The sequence below is a fragment of the Cheilinus undulatus genome, linkage group 2, assembly GCF_018320785.1.
Source record: "Cheilinus undulatus linkage group 2, ASM1832078v1, whole genome shotgun sequence".
NCBI lineage: Eukaryota > Metazoa > Chordata > Actinopteri > Labriformes > Labridae > Cheilinus > Cheilinus undulatus.
In genome coordinates, this window is record NC_054866.1 from 56,501,630 (window position 1) to 56,522,364 (window position 20,735).

At 37.6% G+C, this 20,735-nt stretch overlaps 1 protein-coding gene across 1 annotated transcript in view; it reads left to right on the plus strand.

Annotated features, from left to right (window-relative positions):
• Window positions 1–20,735, plus strand: part of kirrel3b (kirre like nephrin family adhesion molecule 3b) — a 322,138-nt gene that overhangs the window by 229,975 nt on the left and 71,428 nt on the right. The window contains exons 4-5 of the mRNA XM_041809908.1: window positions 962–1,119; window positions 17,440–17,590. Of these exons, the coding sequence (XP_041665842.1) occupies window positions 962–1,119; window positions 17,440–17,590 (309 nt within the window). The remainder of the gene's footprint in view (window positions 1–961; window positions 1,120–17,439; window positions 17,591–20,735) is intronic.

Here is a 20,735-nt window from a genome sequence, read left to right on the forward strand (position 1 = left end):
ACCTACCATGAATCTTTACTGATGACAGTGTTTACCTTCATGAAGGTTTGTAGTTAAAGTTTGTGCAACTGTCTGCACGTCAGCAGATACGCTCAGCCAATGGAGGCAGCGACACACTGCACCTGGCTACTCGGGGGCTCCGTAGTATCAGAAACGAGAGAGGAAAATCCTAAAATTAATGAATAGAAAAGCTCAGAGTCATGCTTGCCTGATGGGGCAAGTCCTTAGAAGTTTTTCTTGCCCGTCAGCTTTTTGAAGTTGCCCCGGGCATTTGGGCAACTGTTAACGTCGGAGCCTGGCCAAAAGTGGGTGGTGGAGCAGTTTTCAGCCGGCCACGACTAGGTGTCTGAAAAAAAATGGTGGCAAAAATCCTGAAGTCCTTATTGGACATGCATCCAATGCACTTTTTTGTACTTTTTGTAAGGTGACCTTGAGTGTCATGAAAGGCGCCCTTAAATAAAATGTATTATTATTATTACTATTATTATTATGCATCAATACCTTTCATTTGACCCTGTTTTACTGTGAAATTGGCTAAAAATTTAAACGTTTGATCAATATTCAACATCACATTAGAATAAACAGCTACTTTTCCAATGATAATGAAGTCATTTCTCAAGGTCTCTGGAAAACTGGCAAAATGAGCAAATAATGATGGGGATGATGATAGTGAGGATGATAAAATGTGCCAGTTTTGTCCCTTTTCTTTTTTTATTTCAGGTGTTTTGGTCCAGTCCTGCTCCAAACTGCAACATATCCAAACCATTAAACATGCCTTGTTGAAATCTTTTTGAAAATTTGGGTCTGGATCTGTAAGATGGACTGGTGGGTCCTGAAGCCAGACCAGTTGAGAACCACTGATCTAAACGATGCAGTTCTTGTTGGCCTCCTACTGATGTGGAAATCATTATTTGGTCACATGACGCCGATGTCTGCCTTTTCTTTGTGTCTGCATCATTAGTTCCCCCAGAGGACCCCATCATCAATGGAGGACCGGTGGTGAGCCTCCGGGCCGGGGACCCGCTCAATCTGACCTGCCACGCTGACAACGCCAAGCCAGCAGCCTCAATCATCTGGATCCGCAACGGAGAGGTCCTTAACGGGGCCATGTACTCCAAGGTAAGCGCAGAGGTGTGTGTCAAAGCCGGTCTAAAGAGTGGGGGAGGAATGGCTTCAGCCAGTTTTTCATAAAAGTAATCCGCCCCAGGGCATTAAAGCACCTGTTACTTTACATAGCTGCATGGATCTGCTGTAAATAACAGCGGCTGGCGGCTCCACATCCCTGAGATGCATCAGAATGGCTGCCGGAGTCGTTGTGGGCGTTCTCCTCAGCATCTAGACGGCTTTTTAAAATGCACTTCCTTGAAAATCCAGGATGTGTTTTGATTACAAAAAGATGGGTGGCTTTTTTTTTTATACCAGCATACAAATCGACTCAGACAAGCAGATGGCAAGATCATGGATTTGTCAGTGACTTTACATTTCTCTCTGATGTTTTGATCTCCTCCTTCACTGGCATTTGTCTCTCTTCATCTTCCCGTCGTGTTGTAAAATCTACCAGGAAAGTGCCTGCACCTCTTCATGCAGAAGTATGATTCTCTCTGACAGATTGTGTTCTCACTTTTGTTGCCAAACTGGGTTTCAGCTTCTGTTCACACCTGACCCGGTGGACTCTAGGCTGACAATCAGCCTTAACACTATGCAATCAAAGCTGTCATGTTCTATATTCATTTAAGCCAGCGTTACTCAACCAAAGAGCCAAGTTGTTAAAAAATACCTTTGCAAGAGCCACAATCTAAGTGGTGAAAAGTGGCAAAAATGGCTTGACGTAGCAATGAAAATAAGGTAAAGGTAGCAAAAATGGTTGAAAAAGAGCAAAAATTTGTGAAAAGGAGTGAAAATGTGGAGATAAAGTGGAAAACGGACAAAAAGTATCAAAAATGGGTGTGGATGTGACAAAAAATGAGTTACATGTGGCAAAAAAATGAGTGAAAAGTGACTTAAATGGGCGAAAATAGTCCAGAGTTGTACAAATGGGCAAAAAATAGAAAACAAGTGGTATTGAATGGCAAAAGGTAGCTTAAATGGGCCAAAAGTGGCAAAAAAAGGTGAAAAAATGGGATAAAAGTGGCAAAAAAAAGTTGCAAAAATGGGCAAAAAAATGGGGGAAAAAGTGGAAAAATGGCAAAAGGTAGCTTTATTGAACCAAAAGTGGCAAAAAAAAATTGAGAAAGGGTAAAAATGGAATAAAAGTGGCAAAAAGAAGTTGCAAACAAGGGCAAAAAAATAGAAAAAAAAATGTGTTTTTTAATGGCAAAAGGTAGCATAATTGGATTAAAAGTGGCAAAAAGAAGTTGCAAAAATGGGCAAAAAAAGAAGAAAATGTGGTATTAAATGGCAAAAGGTAGCGTAAATGGGCAAAAAGTAGCAAAAAAAAAATCGAGAAAGGGAAAAAATGGAAGAAAAGTGGCAAAAAGAAGTTGAAAAAATGGGCTAAAAAAAAAACAGGGGAAAAAGTGGAAGAATGGCAAAATGTAGCTTAATTGGACCAAAAGTGGTAAAAAATGGCAAAAAGGGCAAAAATTGGCTAAAAGTGGCAAAAAGAAGTTGCAAAAATGGGCAAAAAATAGAATTTTATTTTTTTTTTAATGGCAAAAGGTAGCTTAAATGGGCCAAAAGAGGCAAAAAAAATGAAAAAGGGCAAAAATGTAATTAAAGTGGCAAAAAATTAATGAAAAGGGCAAAGATGGGATAAAAGTGGCAAAAAGAAGTTGCAAAAATGGGCAAAAAATGGTATAAAAAAAAACAAAAAAACATTTTTTTAATGGGAAAGGTAGCTTAAATGGGTGATACGTTTTTAAAATTTTGGGGGGAATAACATTTCAAATTAAGACACAAAAGAGCCACAAATAATCACAAAAGAGGCAGATGTAGCTCCAGAGCCACATGTTGAGTATCACTGATTTAAGCCATGACATGAAGAGATCAGGCACACGCACACCTCCCCCACCTTGCTCGTCTCACTCCCTGTGCTACCTCGTCCCATTATCGGCTTTTTTCAGAGAGCAGATAGATGCCATTGATTGGACGGGTGTACGGCACCAGGCCGATTTGAATAAAGTGATTGCTGGAGGTGCCGCTTGCTAATGGTGGGCGGAGAGTGCCCTTCCTGCCTGTACTTCCTCTCAGAGCGAAGGCTGATATGAGGACACTCTTTGCTGATGGATGTTCGCACATCTGCACCGAGCCCGAGTTCGTCCCTCTTCCCTCTTATCTCTATTGCCTACCATTAAAAAGCAATGGCTTCGATTAAAAGAAGATGACTCTTTTTTGGGTCCGGGGGACGCTCTGTGGGCATAATCATCTGCTCTGATGGTCTCCTCGGATCCCTCAGATGAAGAGGTCTAATGTGAGCAGCTGTGGTGGAGGATTCACAGAAATGGCTTTCCTGATGGTGTCATATCTAACGACATTTCTGACCCAAAGATAATTTCCCACTAAGGCTTCCAAAAGCTCATCCGTATGACCTCTTAGAGAACTATTTACTGGATCAGTGCTTAAAGAGAAAGAGCATGATTAAAGCTCACTTAAAAATGAGAGCCTGTTCCTTCATAGAGACCAGTGATACTCAGCGTGTGGCTCTTTTATGTCTTTATTTTAAATATAATTCCCCCACAAAACCTTAAAAAAGGGAAAATTTTTGTCCTTTTCCACATTTTTTGCCACTTTTCACCCATGTAAGCTACCTTTGCCATTAAGTACCACTTGTTTCCTACTTTGTTCCCATTTTTGCTACTTCGTTCTGCTACTTTTATCCCATTTCCACTCATTTTTCACAATTTTTTGGCCCCTTTTTCCAATTTAAGCTATCTTTTGCCATTGGATACCACTTATTTCCTGTTTTTTTCCTACCTTTTGCCACTTTTTTCCCATTTTCCCCTTTTTCATCAGTTTTAGCCACTTATATCCTGCTTCTTTGCAGCCCATTCCAGCTGCCCTTTGCCATTAAATGCCACTTCCCCTCATTTTCCCACCTCTTCACAGTTTTTTTGCCCACTAAATAACCCTTGTTTCCTATTTTTTTTCCCATTTTTGCTGCTTCTTTTTGCCCTGTTTTTGCCATTTTTCACCCATTGAAGCTACCATTGCCATTATATACCACTTGTTTCCCATTTTTTGCTCATTTTTGCCACTTCTTTCTGTCACTTTTATCATTTTTGGCCTTTTTTTTAACATTTTTTTGGCCCCTTTTGTCCAATTAGGCTACCTTTTGCCATTAAATACCACTTGTTTCCTATTTTTGCCCATTTTTGCCACTTCTTTTTGCCACTTTTTTCCCATTTTCACCTTTTTCATCAGTTTTAGCCACTTTTATCCTGCTTCTTTGCAGTTTTTTGTCCATTTCAGCTGCCTTTAAATGTCACTTTCCCCCATTTCCCCACCTCTTTACAGCATTTTTGCCCACTAAATACCACTTGTTTCCTCTTTTTTCCCATTTTTCCCCTTTTCCCCCTTTTTTTTTTGCCACTTTTGACTGCTTTTTGCCCATTTTGGTCACTTTTCACAATTCTTTTGCCATGTTCTTTCCTTTTGGACCATTTTCTGCCACCTTTAACGTACTTTTGTCACTTCTTACCCATTTTTGCTACTTTCTGACCCTTTGTTCATTTTTTCTCCCCATTTTTGCCCCTTTTCACCCATTTTGGCTGCTTTTTGACCATTCTTGCCACCATTAACTTATTGTTATTGCTACTTGAAGCCGTTTTTTCCACTTTCCACCTCTTAGATCGAGGATCTCTCAAAGGTATTTTCAAACCATTTGGCTCTTTGGTTGAGCAGGGTTGAGTAACACTGATATAGATGCTGGCTGCTCTGATGCATTGCTTATCATTAGTCGTGGTAGCTTTCTATAAACAGAAGCGTAATATTATGGAAGGGGCATCCAAAATAATGAAGTGGCAGAAGCTTGTCACAGTGAAGGTGAGCGGTTCAAATATCAAGGCTAGCTGTGAAAACGTGGGCAGAGGAAAACATGAATAATGTTCTCTCCTCCCTCAAACACTCATCTCCCATCTGCTGTGGTGGAGCGGCTCAGTGGCAAACAGCAAAGGACTGTTTGTCATGTGCAGCCTCCAGGTCTGAGCTGTGTTTGGGAGGTGTGCACACTTGCTCTGTGATACTGGTACAACAAATCATTTGAAAAACATGATGCATTCTCCTCCCCAATGTGCTACACATTTGTGTGAATGCTCTGATGGCATGCTGGGAGGTGAGCAGCAGACTGGGGAGTGATCTCAGTGTTAGGCGCTTTAAAAAAATAAAAGAAATAATGACATTTTTATGAGCTGTTCTCTCTGGCAGGAGAAGGATAGCGCTTTTTTATTGTGCACCTTCTCAGCGTTGCAGTGGAATCGTGTTGCTGTTTAATATCAAGTGAAACTGCTAAAGTTGACACGGAGCTGCTGCTGTGGATGGATATCACTTTCAACAGAAAAAATAATAATTATCCATTTTCCAATCCTGGTGCTTCTCTGTTTCCCCTCTCTTATTTTCTCCAAAACAGCTGCAATCTCTGCCTCTGACTTCTATCATTCTCCTCCTCTCTGCACCAGTTTCTGTGTGCAGTTAGAGCATTTTAATCATCTGGTAACATGGTGGTAAAACAGCTCCGAATAAAGTCAGCAATTAAAGTCTGAGTGGCCATTAAACATGTCAACACTTCAGCCACTCTGAGAAAGGTTTACTTTTCCCAGTCAGAGGACTAATGATTCATTTTCATAGTTTCAGTGGAACTCTGAGATTTCGCTGAGCTAATTAACCTCATTTCTGAAAATTTCAATGAACAGTTTGAGCTGAGGAAAATCATCACTTGAGTTAATTGGTTTCAATGAGTTTTTAAAGGATGATTTTAAGTGAGCAGTGAGTTAAGGCTTTTATAAAACACCTCTAAACCACAGAGCCCAAGTCTGGTGACAATTTACCAACACTGGTTTAGATGGCGCTCTGTTACAGGAGCCCAGTCTCTGCTCACTGCTGATAATGCTGATTAAATGACAATAATAATTTTATTTATAAGGCATCGTCGGAAACACAGTGACACGGCGATTAACATGATAAAACACTATTAGAACATGAATAAAGAGCTGAGTGTTAACAGAGTGGTGAAAACAGTCAGGTTACAACTCTAACAACGGTCTACAGCAGTGATACTCAACTCTAGAACCACATGTGGCTCTTTTATTTCTTCATTTCAAATATTATTCCCCCATAAAACCATAAAAAAGAAACTTTTTTTATTTGTCAAGGTATCTTTATTAGTTTAACAAATTTAATAAATCTGTCATACAATTGAATACGTTTTTTGTACAATTCATAACCACAAACTCTCATCCCACTTACCCTATTACACCATATCACCAGCGTGATATCAAACTACACAGTCAAAAAAAAAAACAAAAATGCAAATGATCCCAGACCAATAATAATAATAATAATAATAATGGTAAAAAAGTAAATAAATAAGATGAAAAATAAGAAATATAATAATAATTATACTTATATATATATATATATATATATATATATATATATATATATATATATATATATATATACACAGTGCTTAACAAATTTATTACACCACCTGTCATAAATAGGGGAGACATAAATATTTATAAGTCCTTCAAAAACTTGTTTAAAACTAAAAACTAAAACTAAAAACGTTTTACAATTTTGAACAGGAATGAGGAATTTCAAACTGAATTCACCCAAATTTGAGCCGGCTTACTGGGCTTCTCTGAGAATTCAGAAATGAATCAAGCATAACATTCAACCACTAAAACTCATTTTTCTGTTAAGGAATGCAAGTAAATAATTATAATTTGACATATCAATCAAGAAATATTAATGTGCTTTACTATTTTTTCAGTTTTTTTGTAAATTGGTAAATAGTAATTATAATTCTATTTTAGCATTGAAAATATCATTTGGGTTAAAGAGCTTCTACATATTGGTGTTTTAACCATTGCAGAAATTTTGGATTCTTTGAAATTTTCAGGATTTTTCTTGGAAATTTTAGGTGCTTGGGGATGTTTCCATCATTTTTATGGATTTTTTTTGTTTTAATTTCTAGAGTTTGCCAAGAAACTTAATGGGGAATTTGCGTTGGATTTTTGGGGAAATCTCTATTAGAATTTTCAGGCTTTATGAGGGATTTTCAGTGAAACATTGAGGACCATCTAAAGACATACTTGGGAATTTTTTATAGGACTCTTAGAAAATATTTTTACGAACTTTAAAAGAAACTTTCATTTTTTTAAATTATGGAACTTTTTGGTTTTGGAAAGGAAAATTTCCAAGAAATTCCTGTTCAATGACAAGACTGATGTTTTAACCATCAGACTGTATGTAACCCAAATAAGTGGGAGAAACTAAAAATGCTCTCCAAACAAAGGCTCGGGTCTCAGGAGGCTAATCCATTTAAGCTGCCTTTTGCCCATTTTGCCACTCTTTGCTGCTCTTTGACCATTTTTGCCACCTGAAACATTTTTTTTTGCCACTTTATGCCTACTTTGTCCCTTTTGACCCATTTTTGCCACTTTTCACCACTTCCATTGTGGCTTCTGAAAAGTTATTCTTCAACAGGTTGGCTCTTTGGTTGAGCAGGGTTGAGTAACACTGGTCTAAAACAACTAAGTGTGGCATCACCATGACCTACTACCGGCCTGTTCATGCAGGCAGGTTTAAAGGAGTGATTTAGATCAGTGGTTCTCAAATGGTGTGCCAAGGCCCACTAGTGAGCCTTAAGGCAAGTCCAGGTGTGCCGTGGGAATTTGTACCATATGTTATTACTACAACTTTATGGCAAGAACTGTAACCAGGCCTGCCCACAGATCTGGACCCCTGAAAACCCTCAGAGAATGGGAACTCCCCAGTTGGGGTTTATTGATGATATCAGTGCATGTGAGTGTTGGATCAGTAGCATTGGTGCTAGCATACTGGCTAACAGTTACCTCATTAAGAGCTGAAAAGCATGGCAAGCTATTATTGTGTTTAAAATGGTGTTGAAATGATTAATTCATGCTATTTTTAACCAATTTAACCAATATTTCTACCAATTTTTGCCACTTTTTTTGATGACTTAAACCACTTTGCTGCTTTTTTTGACACTCCTTATTACTACTTTTTGGAACTTTTTGCCACATTTAACCCATTTCTGCTACCTTTTTGCCACTTTTCGCCCAATTTTGCAATTGTTTGGCCATTTTTTCCCATCACTTTTAACCCCTTTTTTACCACCTTTTAGCAACTTTAACCCTTTTCTGCCACTTTTCTGCCACTTATGATCTATTTTGCCACCTTTTTGACACTTTCAGCCTATTTATGCCACCTTTTTTCCAGTTTTTTGCGCACTTTGGCCTTTGTTTGACCACTTTTTTACCCGATTGTGCCCTTTTTCAAATCACTTTTTACCCATTTTTACAACCTTTTTACATCAGCTAAGCATTTTAGGCCACTTGTAACCCATTTTTACCACTGTTTTGACACTTTAAACAAGTTTTTGCTAATTTCAACCCACTGTTTGGTTACTTTTTTTTTAACCAATTTTTTGCCCATTTCTGACTTTGTTTTGCCCCTTTTGCCCAATTTTGCCTTGTTTTTCATCACTTTTAACCCATTTTTGCCACCTTGCCCACTTCTGCAATCTTCATGATCCCTTAGTTGGCTGGACTACAGAAAGCTCTCCTCTTATAGGCCACCAGGACCGTTACATTATTTCAAAAGTTTATTTTGCATCGATTGACCCACGTATGGTGTGCCTTGAGATTTTGGCTTAACCTTAGGTGTATCTTGGGCGAAAAAAGTTTGAAAACCACTGATTAAGAAGATGACAGCAGATCATCTAACCTCACCTGCTCAGGTAACCATTTCAATATCTTTATGCATACATACTTCATACAGCTATGTATGCATATTTTGTGCAGTATTACATACATAGATGAATGTATGTATGCTTTTCTGGTAGTTCTAAGTATCTGTTGTTATACAGCTGTTATAGGCAATGTTATTATCCATATAAATGATCATAGTTATTAGTAGAACAGTGGGATCTTCACACAGCGGTGCATGCTCAGGCCTTGACTAGCATTAGCTAACACTACTCACCTTCTTGTTACCGTCTCGTCAGCATCTAGGCGACCAGTTTAACACCTCCTTTGGTTCATCAGACCAGGCTAATCTGCTCCTGGTATCAACCTCTCCAGTTTTGGTCTCTACTTTATTCAAACTTCTATCAAAGCTTCTCTGCTAACACTGCTAACTGGTGTTATGATTTAAAGTGTGACTGTGTTAACTGGTGACCTTTAGCTGTCATAGTCTCAACATGTTAGGGACTAAAAAGAACACGTGAAACCAGCTCATCAGACATGTTTTAATGAAATAAAGGAACTCTGACAGAGAAGTTAACATGATGACCCCTGACTGACCCCTGACAGAGGCATGTGACCTTCAGGGTCCAGGTCAACTCAGGACACATTTTGTAGTATGATAATTGAACTGGATGATCTTGGAGCCATCCTAACATGTAAAATGTCCACATGCTGAGCGTTGACCTGTAAGGTGGGAGAAGCAGGCCTACATTCAATGAGCTGCAGAGAGAACTCTTATGTTGATGATCTGTTATGATGCACAGCAGTCAAACACACGGTAAGCATTGTACTTTCATATTTTGGCTCAGTGGTTGCACGTGTGGTAGTCCCGTTGAACCAACATCTGTAAACATGATGTAATAATGCTGAATGATGCCGCACAGATGCCAGATCCTCTTATTTCTTCTCTTCTGAAGAATATTGGCTCAGAGAAACATCGTGCTCTCTGTCATTGTTCACCTTTAAAAAGCAGTTTTTTAAAAGCGTTCTAGTTCTTCATGGATTAACAGCAGTGAAACCGTATTAGAGGCTTAAAGAAACACTGTGAAGACTTAAGGCTAACACTGAATTAGCTCTGGGGGCAGCACATTAAGTTTATTCAGCTAATAATCCATTTGGTTCAGCTGCTTTTAATTAGTAGATAATTGTGAAAGCCAGGCCTCCACAGGTCAGCTTATTGTGAAGTAAAAGTCTGGTCAGAGGCAGCTGGAGGCTAGGTCGGCTTTTATTTGGCAGGAACACAGGCTCAGAGGTTATGTAGTGGACAAAAGCGTCGACCTGGAGGTCAAAGACTAACTGATAATAATATTAATGATAATAATAATAATAGCAACAACAACAACAACAGCAATAATAATAAGAGCAACAACAGCAATAATAATAATAATAATAATAATAATAATAGCAACAACAACGACAGCAATAATAATAATAATAATAATAATAATAATAGCAACAACAACAACAACAATAATAATAATAGCAATAACAACAATAATAATAATAATAATAATAGCAACAACAACGACAGCAATAATAATAATAATAATAATAATAATAATAATGATAATAATAATAACAACAACAGCAATAATAATAATAATAATAATAATAACAACAACAACAATAATAATAGCAACAACAACAACAATAATAATAAAAGCAACAACAGCAATAATAATAATAATAATAATAATAATAATAACAAAAACAATAATAATAGCAACAACAGCAATAATAATAATAATAATAATAATAATAATAACAACAAAAACAATAATAATAGCAACAACAACAGTAATAATAATAATAATAATAACAACAACAACAACAACAGCAATAATAATAATAATAATAATAATAATAATAACAACAACAATAATAATAATAATAACAACAACAACAACAACAGCAATAATAATAAATATTATAATAATAATAATAATAATAATTAATAATTAATAATAATTATAATATTAATAATAACATTTACAACACGATGATAATAAAGATTGGTAAAGATAATAGTAATATAACATCAACAACAACAATGATAATAATAATGGTAAAAATGGTCAAAAAGCAACAAAGAAATGGGTGAAAATGGGGATAAAAAGTGAAAAAAAGATGGGTGAGAAGTGACAAGAAAATGAGTAACAGGTGGCAAAAACAAGGCAAAAAATGAGTAAAGAAAGCAGTAAAGAGTGGCAAAAATTGGCAAAAAGTAGGAAAAAAGGGGTATTTAATGACAAAAAGATGCTTAAATGGGTGAAAAATGGCAAAACAGCTGAAAATAGCAACAAAATGAAGATAAAGATGGCAAAAAATGTCAAAGTAGCAAAACATGGGTGAAAATGGGCAAAAATGGGGACAAAAAGTGAAAAAAGATGGGTGAGAAGTGACAAAAAAAAATGTGTAACAGGTGGCAAAAAAATGGTCCAAAAGTGGCAAAAACAAGGCAAAAAAATGAGTTAAAAAAACAGTCAAGAGTGGCAAAACTGGGCAAAAAGTAGGAAAAAGTGGTATTTAATGAAAAAGGATGCTTAAATGGGCAAAAAATGGCAAAAAAAAAAAAAAAACAAGTGAAAAAGGGCAAAAATTGGAAAAAAGTGGCAAAAAGAAGTTGCAAAAATTGGCAAAAGAAGGAAGAAAGTGGTATTTAATCAGAAAAGGATGCCTAAATGGATGAAAAATGTCAAAAAATTGTATAAAGGGGCAAAAAAGTTTCCCTTTTTTATGGTTTTCTGGGGGAATAATATTTAAAATGAAGATGTCAAAGAGCCACTAATAATCACACGTTGAGTATCACTGCCTTAAAGTTACTATAAGTCTGTTTATTTTGCTCCATGCAGATGTTAACAAAGCAAATCACTTTTTTTTTTTTCTGGTTTATGGTTCCGCACCTCTCCTGAAGTTCTGTGGCGCCCCCCAGGGGAGGCCTGCCTCACACTTTGAAAACCACTGCGATAAAGTGAGCCCTTACTTCTAGCCAGCTCATTATTAGTGCTAATGTAGCTAAGGTAGCTTATGTTTCTACTGTACTGCTAAAAAAGCTGACAAACAGGAAGTACTATTACTCATTTAAACAGCTTTATAAGTGAAGTTTATGGAAGCCCACTACCGCCACTTCAAAAAGATAAATGTGAAAGTTAGGCAATTATAAAATAAATCAATAAAAACATAAAAAGCCATCTCATAATTTTGACATTTTTTTTCTCAAAGTTGTGACTTAGGATAATTTTTTTTTTTTTTTTTTTTTTTTTTTTTTTTTAGAATTGCCTTACTTTCACATATTTCTTTTTTGATGTGGCAGAGATGGGCTTCCAGAGAGCGCGAGCCCATTCAATCCTCTGAGCTGTAGTAGATGTGCAGATAAGAAGAGAGAAGTTTCTGGCATCCTAAAAAGTGATTTTAATCATCCATGGCTGCAGGATGGACTTTTTGCTGGGTCAAAACAAAAACAATCTTTGCTCAGGTCATGACCCCAGTGGTTGCCATGGTAGCTTCTTCTTCTTCGTCCTCCTTGGTGGGGTTGTAAACCAGTTACGTGCATACCGCCACCTGCTGTTTCAGACCGAGTAAATACATAAGTGGGCCCAGGCACGGATCGATGATGCTAGTGTGAAAGCAGGCCAGCGAGGGGAAAGGGGGCACGTTTCGAAACAACTGGGCCCTAAATGGTCATAACTCTGAGGACATCATCTTAAAGATGATTCCTGGGTGCTACCCTCCAACAGTCAGAGAAACGGCTGCGGATCCGCCTCCTTTCCTTTTCTGACAATACAGCTTAGACTGAATTTAACCCACTGAAATATAATCTTTTAACAAATTACTCCATGTAACTGTATTTTCCTCATGTTTTAAAATTAAGTCCAGGCACAAATGTTTCACAGCAGGGATTCTGGATTTAGATCTAACCTGAGAGCCTACCAGGGTCAACACAACCTTAAACTGTCAACCTCATTTTCACCAGTAATAAAATATGAAAAAAAAAACCAGCACTGATGATAAATGATTTGGAAATTCAAAATGTAAAAACGACAGGTTTAAAGGCTCAAATCTGAGATAAAAATTCCAACGTATTAGTTCATAAGATAAGACCACGATATAAAAAAATAGAAAAAAAAGTTTTTACATAGCAAATACATGAGGAGAAGGTTGAAATCACAAGTTTAAAAGATCAAAATATGAGATCAAATTTGAAATCATGAGTTTAAAAGTCAATAATGTCTTAAAATTTTAAATTGTGAGTCTGATAGTTCAAAATATGAGATTAAAAAGCCAAAATTCAGAGTTAAAAATGTCAAAATATGAGCTAGAATTCAAAACGATGACTTAAAAAGTTAAAAAATATGATTTGAATTCAAAATTGGGGGTGTGAAAGGTCAAAATATGATATAAAAAGTAGAAATTAGTTATTTAAAATGTCAAAATATGAGAAAAAAATTGAAATCATGTGTTTAAAAGTCAAAATATTGGATTAAAAAGCCAAAGTAAGGGGTTGAAAAGGTCAAAATATGACTTGAAATTTAAAACTGGGAATCTAAAGATAAAACTGTGACATATAAAGTCCAAATTATGAGTTGAAAAGGTCAAAGCATGAAATGAAAAGTCAAAATCATAAGTTTGAGATGCAAAATTGAAAATGTGAAATAAAACACAAATCAATTTTTTTCCCCACATTCTTGACTTTTTGTGAAATCTGTCTTACTCTTTACTTTTCAGATTTTTATGACTCAACACGGATATTTTAAATCATCAAGGTTACGTTTACATTTTTATACTGGAGGAAATCAGCAGACCTCCTACTGGTGGGCCAGTTAGAATAAAAATATGATCTGGTGGGCCAGACATGATAGTTCCACGGGCCATATTTTGCCCCCGGGCCTTGAGTTTGACACCTGTGCTTTAAAGTATTCTTCACATAGCTTCCAGCCAGTCATATGGAAATGAATGAAACCGTACCATGGCATGGTGTTGAGTTGAATGCGGCAGCTTGCTAACCCCCTCCCCTAGATGAATGTCTTCAGACAGGTCCAAAGCCATGAGAGAAACAATCCTGATTGTGTCAGAAAGGATATTACACTGACGTATCCCACTTCTGACAGCTAATGCCTTCTGCTTTAGAAGTGACTCATGCACAGCCGTGAATTTCATCTCCAGCTTCATCACAGCCTGAAAATGACTGTACAGATACATGCATGGCTCCTACACAGACGGATTTTATACTCTGACATCAGAAATATTCGTCCATATTTGAATATTTCTCCTGTTTTTATTGGACAAAAATATGTCTTTAAAAATGTCAGCTAGGACCTTCCTGATGGCATCTTAATGACCTGATTTAGACCAGTGATACTCAACGTGTGGCTCCTTTATGTCTTAATTAAATTATGATTCCCCCACCTTGCCACCTTTGAAGCAAAAATGCACCCATACAAAAAAAACTGCCATTAAATTAGCATACATCAATATTTTTTTCAACCTTTTTTTCATAAATCTCTTTAACAACTTCAGACCAACTCAAAACCACAATAAAATGCAATACTTTTCAAGATTTTAACCCTTTTAATGTCAGTTTGATTATTTAAAATATTTCATTTTTACTGCAAAACAACAGAAACAGTGAATTATTTTCCATATAATAAATAGTAGAAAGATGGGGCTTTGGGGATGATAAGAGTCTTGGATGGGTTAAAGATTAGCAACAAAACTGATTTGATTGCATTTATATTTTTTACGTAATGTCAGAAATACCCTCTGGACACCTTCGAGGCAAAAATGCCCCATTGACTTCCATTAAAACCAGGTTTTTTAATCTCACTGTCACTGCAGTATAAAATCATGCATTCTTTAATGTCAGCATTTCAATGTGAAGAAATCTAGTGAAATTTGACATTTTTACCGTATTCCACCAGATTCAAGCATTTCCTCATTGTAGGACCATGCACCACATTCTTCTATTTTTGCCGTTATACTATGAAGAGGTTTTGTGTGAGTTTAAAGGGTTAAAATCTTGAAAATGATTGAATGTTTGGCAGTTTTGAGCAGGTCTGAAGTTGTTAAAGAGATTTATGAAAAAAAGTAGAAAAAAAATTGATGTATGCTGATTTAATGGCAGATTTTTGTTCGTGTACATTTTTGCCTCGAAGGTGTCCAGAGGGTAGAAAATTCACTGAGAGAGTCTGAATGACATTTAAGAGTAAAACATGCTGGATTTCAAACATTTTACCTGACAGAAAAGTTCCTGTAAAAATTCATGCCACAAGCTGTAAAATTGACAAAATGATCACAAATTATAAAAAAAAAAATTATGAGAAAAATGGCCAAAAATGCCCGAGGAGAGCAGAAGGGTTAAGAAGAGGAAACTTTAACCTCAGAAATTGTCCAATGCAATTCACATTAATCAGTTTGTTTCCCACGCTTCTACAGTAAGCTTTGATTGGCCACTTTTGATCAATTTTTGCAGCTTTTAATTTTTGCCATTTGTTTTTCCCTGTTTCACCACTTTTATCCTGCTTTTTGCTATTTGATATTTTTTCTTCTTTTTATTCCATTAAATACCACTTTTCTTCCAAGTTGTGCCACCTTTTTACAGCGTTTTGCCCATTTTTGCCACCTTTTTGTTGCTTTTTCCCCCATTTTAGTCACTCTTCACTGATTGTTTTGCTGTTTTTGCTGTTGTTGACCATGTTTGCACCCCGTGACTCATTTTTTGTCATTTCTCTCCCATTTTTGCCCATTTTTACTCCCCTTTTCACCCATTTTTGATGCTTTGTTGCTGCTTTAAGGCAATTTTTGCCACTTCTTTTTGCCAATATTGTCCTGCTTTTTGCTTTTTACTATTTTTCCCCCTTTGTGCCATTCTCTGCCAGTTTTCACCCATAGTAGCCTCCTTTGGTCATTAAATGCCCCCTTTTTTCCAAGTTATGCCACATTTTTAAAGCTTTTTGCCCATTTTAGTCACTTTTCACTGAGTTTTCTCAGGGTTTTGCCTCTTTTGACCATTGTTGCCACCTGTACTCATTTTTTGTCACTTCTCACACATTGTTGCCTCTTTCTGCCTGGTTTTGATGCTTCTCCTCCCCATTTTTGCCACTGTTAACTTATTTTTGCTGCCACTTTAACCTTTTTAGCCACTTTTAACCACTTAGATTGTTGCTCTTGCGACAGTATTTTCAACCATTGGGCTCTCTGGTTGAGCAGGGTTGAGTCACACTGATTTAGAGTATGGTGTGGGGGCAGAAAGACTGAAGTGTGATTAGAAAAGAAACCTTTGCATTGAGATAGAGATGAAGAGATAATTAGCCCTGGTTTGCCACAATGAGCTACAGTTTGACTCACCTAAAGATTAATGGGAAATGATTATAGGGGTTGAAAATGCTTTATAGCTTTGCTGAACTCTGCGAGAACAGTTAAATGCACACTAATGTGCATGCCTGAGCTTCAGGACAGACATCTTGCCTTGTCTGTGCTCTTTTGTTCTTTATTCAACCCTTGTCCACTAAAAAGGAAAGTCACAGCATGAGGAGGAATGTTGGCTTTCTTTCTAAATGGTGTCTGTTATTTAGGTACATGTTTTTATCTCCCTGTGGTGCATTATGAGAATTTATACAGGCTAATCTGAAGGTAGCAGTGCAGTAAAGCAAGTCCACAGTGAGCTCCCTCTGGCCAGCGCTGCAGCTCTGTTTCTATATTAAGCACATGTTTGATGTACTTCACTATAGCAGGATCTTATTTTCCTCCCAAGCACAAAGCAGCAGTGAGCCTCCTTTAAAGCCACGGCAGGGAAATGCATCTTGACTTTGTGGTTGACCACACTGCGCCCCGATGCCCACGCAATTTGTTCTAGCCAGTGACTTTGTTCTGCCCCGCACTGGTTAACATTCCCTCCTCCAGCCCTCCCCTGAGCGTTTTGGGGAGAGCGAGAGACGGCGAGCGCTACCAACCGATTCCAGATGGCTTCCACAATGTGGGGCTCAGAGGATGAGTGCTGAAAAGAAGATTGATTTCCTTTGTGGAGTATGACAAGCCATGCACTAGAGCGCAGCTCTCCAGACACACAAAAGAGGCTCAAAAAACATATTTCTACTTTTTATTTTTTCATATCAATCAGCTTTTGCTGTAAAAGTACAGGCAGGAGTTTTCTGATGGTTTGCCTAGGTCCCTCAGGGGAAACAACGGCTGTATTTATGCTTTTTTTTTCATGCTTACACCTTTTTTATCAAAGCTTCTCTGGTAATTTTTTTTTCTCTCTTTCTATATCACTCTAAACTATTTCAAGTCCCACCTTGAATGCCATCTTTTGATGATTCGGTCCAACGTGTGTTTAGTTCAGAAAAAAACAACTTTTTGTGCAGAGAGTTTCCATTCTAAATGAAATAAATGGAGATTGTGCTTATTGACCGTTAAAATCAATAGCCAAGGTTGCAGCTTAACATCCTTTGGACTCTCAAACCATATAGTTCAGGAAAAACTCTCTGTTTACTGGAGTTTGCTTCACTTTTTGCAGACCTTGCTTCGGGATGGAAGAAGAGAAAGCACCGTGAGCACGCTCTACCTCTCCCCCTCCAACATTGAGACGGGTCAGCAGATCATCTGCAAGGCCTCCAACAAGGCGGTCCCCAACGGCAAGGAGACCAGCGTGACCATCGACATCCAGCGTAAGCACACTTCTCTCCTCTCCTCTCCTCAGTCCTTCAGTTTGAGGCTGAGGTTTTTGAAGCATTATGCCAGGGGTGTCAAACACAAGGCCCAGGGGCCAAATCCGGCCCATGGTGCAGTCTTACCTGGCCCACGAGAACTGTCCCGTAGGTCTGAGGTCTGCAGATTTCCTCTAATAGAAATAAAAATGTAACCTTGAAGATTTAAAATATCCTTTTTGAAGTCATAAAAATCTAAAAAAGTAAAAATATTGAGAAAGTAAGGAATGAATGAATGAATTTCAAGTCATATTTTGACATTTTAAGATCATAATTTCAATTTCATATTTTGACCTTTTAAACTCCTTAATTTGATTTTTATTCCCATATTTCGACCTTTTCAACTCATGATTTAGAATTTTATCTCATATTTTGCCCTTTAAACTCCTAATTTTGACTTTTAATCCCATATTTTGACCTTTTAGAGTTTCAATCTTTAATTTTTAGTCACACCTCATCCTTTTAAACTCTAAATTATGTTTTTATCTCATATTTTGATCTTTTCAACTCAATATTTTTGAATTTTATCTCATATTTTGCCCTAATTTTGATTCTAATCCCGCATTTTGACTTTTTAAACTCAATATTTCAATATTAAATAACAATAATGTTTTCCCTGTTGGGCCCTCAGGTTAACCTAAGTTCAGATTTCGGCCCCCGCTGTGATCGAGTTTGACACCCCTGCATTACGCCGTTCTGGAGGTATTTCTTACATGTAGAGGCGTGGAGCTGTCACACGGGCATACATGACTAACACTCTGCAAACAGCCACAATTCACTCTGATGGATATTTATAATTACTTTCCTTTCTGCCTTTAAACCGTGTAGGTGGGAGGATGGATTGATGATGCATGACTTTTTTCTCACTGTGAGGAAATATCAAAAGAGCTGTCTGTCTAAAATGAATGAGATTGTCTGTTCTGGTCCAGCTACCTGCTTTGGAGCTGTGCACACTGTCTCCACCTCTTTTATTTTCTTGCACATACCATCAATCTTTTTGATGAGATATTGCACAATTCCCCTCTAAAACAGGCAAAGTAAGCCCAGCGTGTAAAACACATTCAGGCTCGATTGTCAGGGAATCTTTTCTCCATCGAGATCTGCTCACAGTGAGAGAAGGGCTTTGAACAAAAGGATTTTGCATCACTCGCAGCCCCTTCACCACCATTAAGTATGACTAATAAAGCAGAAAATGCTATTTAGAGAACCAATATGACTGACGGCTCCATTCTTTCATTATGTACGCCACACGAAGCGAGCATGGTAAGAGCGACCATCGGGCCGGCTCCGGCGCGGGAGTAAAAATGATTAACAGTTGTTAGTGTTTGCACCCCTTGTAGTTTGTCCTCGTCATTTTTGTTGTCATGCAGTCAGAGAGGGAAGTGTGCCCACACGCTAACTGATTTGTCACCATGTGTCTGTGATAAATGCTTGCCATCATAGCATCATCCTCGCTCCTGAATGTATGATTTCACCCTGAAAAATGAGAGCAGCAGCTTTCTAATTAGCATTCCAAAATGTGCTCTTTACACAATTAAGGCTCCTGACAACATTTTTCACAGTGTGAGATCAAACCAAACGACAGCAGAGACTAATTGTTGAGATTCAGATTGTCTCCCACAAGGCTTAGCGCGCGCCCCCCCCCCCCCCCCAACCCACTCTTGACAGGTAAAGTGTTCAGCACTGTTCAGCAAAGCCTCAGGAGTTAGTGTGAAAAACTCGTCTAAATTAAGCTGCTCCTGAAATGAAACATTCTGTAATTGAACTCTGATTCATTCATGTTGGGTATCAATTTGTTTAATTTCAATGCTGCCTAATTCGATTACAAGGTTCTTGGCACAAACACAGCATGCGAATCACTGGGTATTTCTTCAACAAAAATACAAAAACTTCACACTCTTCTGCAGATAAAACAGAAAAACACCTAAGTGTAAAATGCGGTAAAATGCTACGGTAAACTCATGCAAATTTCAGCATTTAAAGAGGGGACTGTTTGAGCAACAGTCTGCACAGCTGAGCCTCCTTTGACTGAATTTCTCTGCTTCTGACTGTATTTGCTTTTAGGCCAGGGGTTTTCAAAGTGTGTGAGAGTGAGCCTCCCCTAAGAGAAAATTATTTATTCAGTGGACCCCCACCCGCATAAAGATTCAGATTAAAAAAATGTAACCATATTTTTAAACATGTCTGATTTTAAATATTTTTAACATTTTTATATCTTTGATATTTTGGTCTGCAAATGTTCTTAAACATCCGTCTTTACCAGGTTATCAGTTATTTGGTTTCAGTCATGAATTTATTGCCAATACTACCTGATTATTCTGCTCTGATAATCCTTAAAGCAGCGTTACTCAACCAAAGAGCCAAACTGTTTTCACAGGCTGATGACATCACACTAGCACGCAGAACGCCGGGTCATGAAGTCACTCGCTAATCTTTGGTCACAAATGTCTTTCCTGATTCAAATGTAATTTGACCAAACTTAAAATAGATTAAACTGGAGCCAAACTCAGCATCATCAGCATATCAGACAACAATCCTCCTGGGATCATACCTGCACTTTCTAAACACTGCAGCAGCAGACGCTGATGCCCTCTCCAGCACATCCAAACCCAGGAAGCAACCCACCACATTCCACAGACAAGCAAGGTGTGTCTGTGTTAAATGTGTTCATGTATGTGCGCTCTATGTATGAACCTTAGTTATCATCGGAGCATTTAAAGCTCTAACTGAGCAGCCACCACAAAACTGATGATAGACGGTGATGACTGTCAGATTACTGCATGAGTATGGCAGTAATGATGATGATGGTTATGATAATAATAGCTCTTATTTTTGATATTGTCACTGCCTCTTTCACTTGGATGATGTCATCATGATGTTAACTGTCTGATATTTTGATACCAATATGGACAATATAATGGCAGTTCATATCAAAACTACTTAAAAACTATTATGATAGTAAGTTGGACAGCATCAGTAGACGTATGACAGAGAGATTCAGTCAAAGGTGTTTATCTATGGGTGCTGGTTTAGCTCAGTAGAGCAGGCTCAGTCTCTACATCCATGCTGTGTTTGCTGCATCTCTATCACAACTCTCTCCCAGTGT